General features: G+C 48.0%; 1 protein-coding gene across 1 annotated transcript; it reads right to left on the reverse strand.

Annotated features, from left to right (window-relative positions):
- Positions 1-335: 335 nt before the first annotated feature.
- LOC104083020 (inositol polyphosphate 5-phosphatase OCRL-1-like) lies at positions 336-3,837 on the reverse strand (the record flags this gene model as incomplete). The annotated part of the gene is made up of 7 exons (XM_009586351.1): positions 336-437; positions 1,009-1,170; positions 1,259-1,379; positions 1,787-1,882; positions 1,958-2,068; positions 2,760-2,798; positions 3,712-3,837. Coding segments are annotated over 7 exons (757 nt in total), but the record flags the coding sequence as incomplete, so codon positions are not given.
- Positions 3,838-4,316: the final 479 nt, after the last annotated feature.

The raw sequence follows: 4,316 nt of genomic DNA on the forward strand, positions 1-4,316 counted from the left end.
GCAGAATTTCACCACAGTGCCTCTGAGACCCTACTGCAATACATTCCAGCAACCATCCCTCTGAAGTATTACTTTAGGCGGAGGACAACCATAGAGCTCTGTCGATGCCTCAAGGAAAATCTATTTTGTTACATCATGCCAGCCTCGTTTAACCTGATACTCTGCCTCATCCAAATGGCTCTTTCCCCTCAGACAGCTCTTCTGAGACATAGCTCAGCTTTGTGGAACCTCCGAGAACACAACAGGAACTTAAAACAAATACAGCCCACCAGTATCCAAGCAAGAGCAACAAGAAACCCAGCACCGTAAGTAAATACGAGGTCATTGCTACTCACCCGATGCAATAGAAGTCTGGAGGCTCTGTGTCGCACACCAGCCAGGGTTCCAAGCTGCTGTCTGGAGACTGCCCGTTCACATTCCACGTTCCCACAAAAAATCTACAACACAAAAGCAGCCGAACTGTTAGAAAACACAATAACAACCGCATCAGCCCAGTCTCTCCAGTGCACGCACAGCAGCATTCAGGCTGGGAGCAGACACACCATGTGAGCTGTCCGTGCGCAGGGCCATGCCAACTATGGGGTAACTGAAAATTCTTCTCGGCTTGGCTCATTTCCAGTGACAGTCATCGCGGGGATTTTGCAGAATACTACAAAACTAAAGACATTTCACCGGGGCCAGCGAACATCTGGCTCTTTTAACATCATGTCATGTGGGGCAACACTAAGATAGTGTGGTGGGACGGCTGCCTTTATCCTCTTTCTGCCCAACTGCTTCAGTCTTACTTGAGGGTCAAGAGATCTGACACACATAGAGGAAAAGACACAAAAGGAGAAGCTGCATGGCAGGCACTTATTGACTTTCAGTCTGCATGGACCCTTGTTTAGCCACCGAAGCTGGCCACACATCAGCAGCTGTCAGATTTCAAGCCTGGGCTAGATTTGAGTTCACAGAAGAGATTAAACAGCTTTGTCTCTATGCACACTGTTCCTCAGTCACAGCTCTAACCTGAAGTTGTGAAGGTTGACATACGCCTTCTCTCTCTTGGCAAGCAGATGTTTGATGACACCTTCTCTTTGTCCCGACTGGGTGCTGGGCAAAAACATTTTGCGCATAGTGTTCGTCACTTTTGGCTGGTCTCTTGATGCACCTTCTCTCTCTCGGTGAAATCTAGGAAGGAAGCAAGAGCAGAATTAAAACTGGTTCTGCTGTCTAGGAAGAGAAGGAAAAAAGGGAACAGATCCATCATGTTACTTACTGCCTGTTTTGAGGCACAGGCGGAGGTGGGGGTTCCCGGCGAGATCCTGTTTGGTGGTTTTGCATGTTTCTTTTCTCTTCCAGGCTTAGAACGTCGAAGTCATCCTCAAACCCCAGAGCTCCTATGATGAAAAAAACAAGCACAATGCCCTGAGAAACAATTTAAAACAGCTCAGATCAAGAAGGAAAAAAATGTAACTCCATAGAAAGTGAAAAAGCAAATGATAATAGCAATATATCAAGTCTGATTACTCAGGGAATGAGAGAAAGGGGTACTAACCACAAGTCAAGGCAGGAGGGAGCTTAACATACACAAACAAAGGTACTAGGCAGAAGACAGCACTCAAGAAGGTCCAGGGCAACAGAATCCAAGGACCGAGATGTTTTATTTTGTGCAGGGTGATGTGAAGTGAGGAAATGGGGCAGAGGCCAGACTGCTGAGTGCAGGGTCAGACACAGCTCCCTATCCCCGAGTGCCCCATTGCTGTACAGACAACAGAGCGTACAAAGGCGACAGTCAGCTCAGTACCTGCAGAAGAGGCCTGGGATAGACCCGGGAGGTTCTTCTCCACCTGATACCAGCTGGCTGAGTCCTTAGGTTCAGGAAGAGCAGCTTTCAAGTGGGCTGGAAAAAAATCAGCCCTGTCAGAAACTGCTGGCAGTCAGAGGATTTCACAAACACAACTACAGCTCTGCTTACCTTCCTGTATGCTCTGCACTTCTGAAAGGAATCCTAAGCAACGCTCCTCATCAGGGATTTCAAACAGCCGCTCCGCTGTCTCGTCACCTTGTATCCGGACCTTACAGCCTGCTTCATGCATAAACACAGACTCATAGAGTCAGTCAAGGCTGGTTCACAGATATTATGCCCTGAGAGTGACCAGGCTTTCTAGGTATCCTTTGAGCTCATCAGTGAAAGCCAACTTCCAGCTATTGTTTCCGGTGGAAATCTGTACCTAAGCTAGTCTCCCTGTGCTTCTGAGATCCAACCCCCTGCCTGGGGTATCACCAGTCATGTTTTCCTGGATTTAGGAATACTTCTCCCTACTGTGATCTCGCAGAGAAGAGCTCTAAAAGTAGCAAGAAAAATTTCTTGAAAGGGAAAGCAGAATTGGTGACTACACAGAGCGTTGTCAACACTGAAAAAGGCAGATAGTAACCTAGGCTCAAGTACAGGTCAAAGAAACGTAAGGGAGATGAGAATGGTTCAGTGTTCAGGGTGCAACGCAGGGCCTTGAGAAAAGATTTAAGGAGTTAAAGTTTGACCAATTGCCAATACTTCAGTCTGGGCATTTAAGACCATGTCTGTCATGACAACTGACTGTCTAAAAGAGCCAGACAACATTATTAGAGGAGATACAATCCCCGCTTGATCAAAAGACAAACACAAAGTATGGAGGAAGTTATGAAGTGGTAGGTAAAATAAGCACGCGTCGGTGCCCAACAGGCAGCCTGTTTCCTGAAAGGAGCTTTAGCCGCGCAGCTGCAGTTATAAAACTTACTGTTTGTAGCTATATCAATCAGTAGAGTTTCTTCTGCCTCTGGAAAAGAGAAAAACAGGATCAAGAGAGTTCACACGGAATGCTGCGATAATTGAGTACTTAAAAAAGCATGCTGCCTGCTACTAGCCACAAGAGAGTCCTAACAAAGGAACAAACAGCTTTAATTTACATCTATACTATCAATAATGGCTCCGGCAGAAAGAATGGTCATATCTGGACAGCCTGGACAGTATTTCCCACAATCAAAGTGTCACAGGGGAGATTCCTAATATTCAGGGTTCTCGCACATGGTTTGTTCTGGATGGTTTGTTCCACAACAGTGTAGCTCCTTTGGGAAACACCAACCTGACAGTGAACTTCAGAGCTTGTCTACCCAGCAAAAATGATGGGCAGAACCACGCTGAATTACATATAAGCTAATCCAGGAAAAGGTGCGTTTATTCCTGAACAAGCATGTGCCCCAGGGACATACACTGCCATTTAAGTTCTTCCAAGACAAGGCCTAAAGCTCTTTCCCATTCCATGGGTAGCTCTTTGGACTTGACAGCTCGCCAGACCTTACAGAAGTTTTGATCTAAACATGCAGGAATCAGACTTAAAGCTCCCAACTCCTGCCATTATGGAGAAGATAGACAGACAGACATCAGCAGACACCGAATGTCAGCCACTGCAGACACGTGCTGAACATGCTGGCCCCGTACGATGCCAAGCCCACCACTCATCTGAACGAGCCAAGTTCCTCACAACTGTATGCTGACATGGAAAGTCTACCCACTCGGATGGGGAAGAAGCAGGAATCCATAAACTGTGAGTTTTAGTTTCACGGGGAAGCATTCAATCTGTATGGGTGCTCAGGAGGCAGCTCAAGAAACGCCACTAAATTTGGGTTTTGCCGATAAACAGCAGTGGATTCCTGCCACCACAAGAGAGTCCACCCCAGGAGAGTCAGTACCTTGTACGCATTTAAAGCGGTTGTTGATGGGAATATAATCCGGATCAGAGTTTTCTTTCTCCTGTGAATGGATAACTATCCTGGAGACAGAAAAAAGGCTTGTAAAAACACAGAAACAACTCCCTCCTCACATACAGACAAATGTAAGTATAGTCACAAGAACTGCATTTACAGAGAAACGCAATGCTTGATTTCTATTGCTGAATAGGAGACGAGAAAGGGGAAAAAAGCTCAGAGCCATACAGGGTGTGGGTGAGAAAGTAAGCGCCGTTCAACCTTCCCTGCTACAGGGCAGATACAGCGTCAGGGTGGCAGCAGCTCTGGCTCCTCGGAGAAACCCAGAGGCGCGGGGGAAGGCAGCGGGAACGCACAGCTCGAAAGCAAAGTTCTCGTCTCCCTGTTGGCAGGATACCGCCTCCCTCGCTGGAGGCAGAACGCCGGGGGAAGAACCCGCTCTGCCTCCCGGCCCCTCTCCGCACACTGCGGCTCAACCGCTTTTAAGTTTCCCGGGACAGTCGCAGCGGCCGTGGCCAGCTCGGTACGGGCTTGGCGACCCGCGGCCGCGGAAGAGAAAGGAGCTGTTGCAGGACGAGGCGCCCGCACCC

Source organism: Fulmarus glacialis, unplaced genomic scaffold, assembly GCF_000690835.1.
Source record: "Fulmarus glacialis isolate BGI_N327 unplaced genomic scaffold, ASM69083v1 C14167695, whole genome shotgun sequence".
Taxonomy (NCBI): Eukaryota; Metazoa; Chordata; class Aves; order Procellariiformes; family Procellariidae; genus Fulmarus; species Fulmarus glacialis.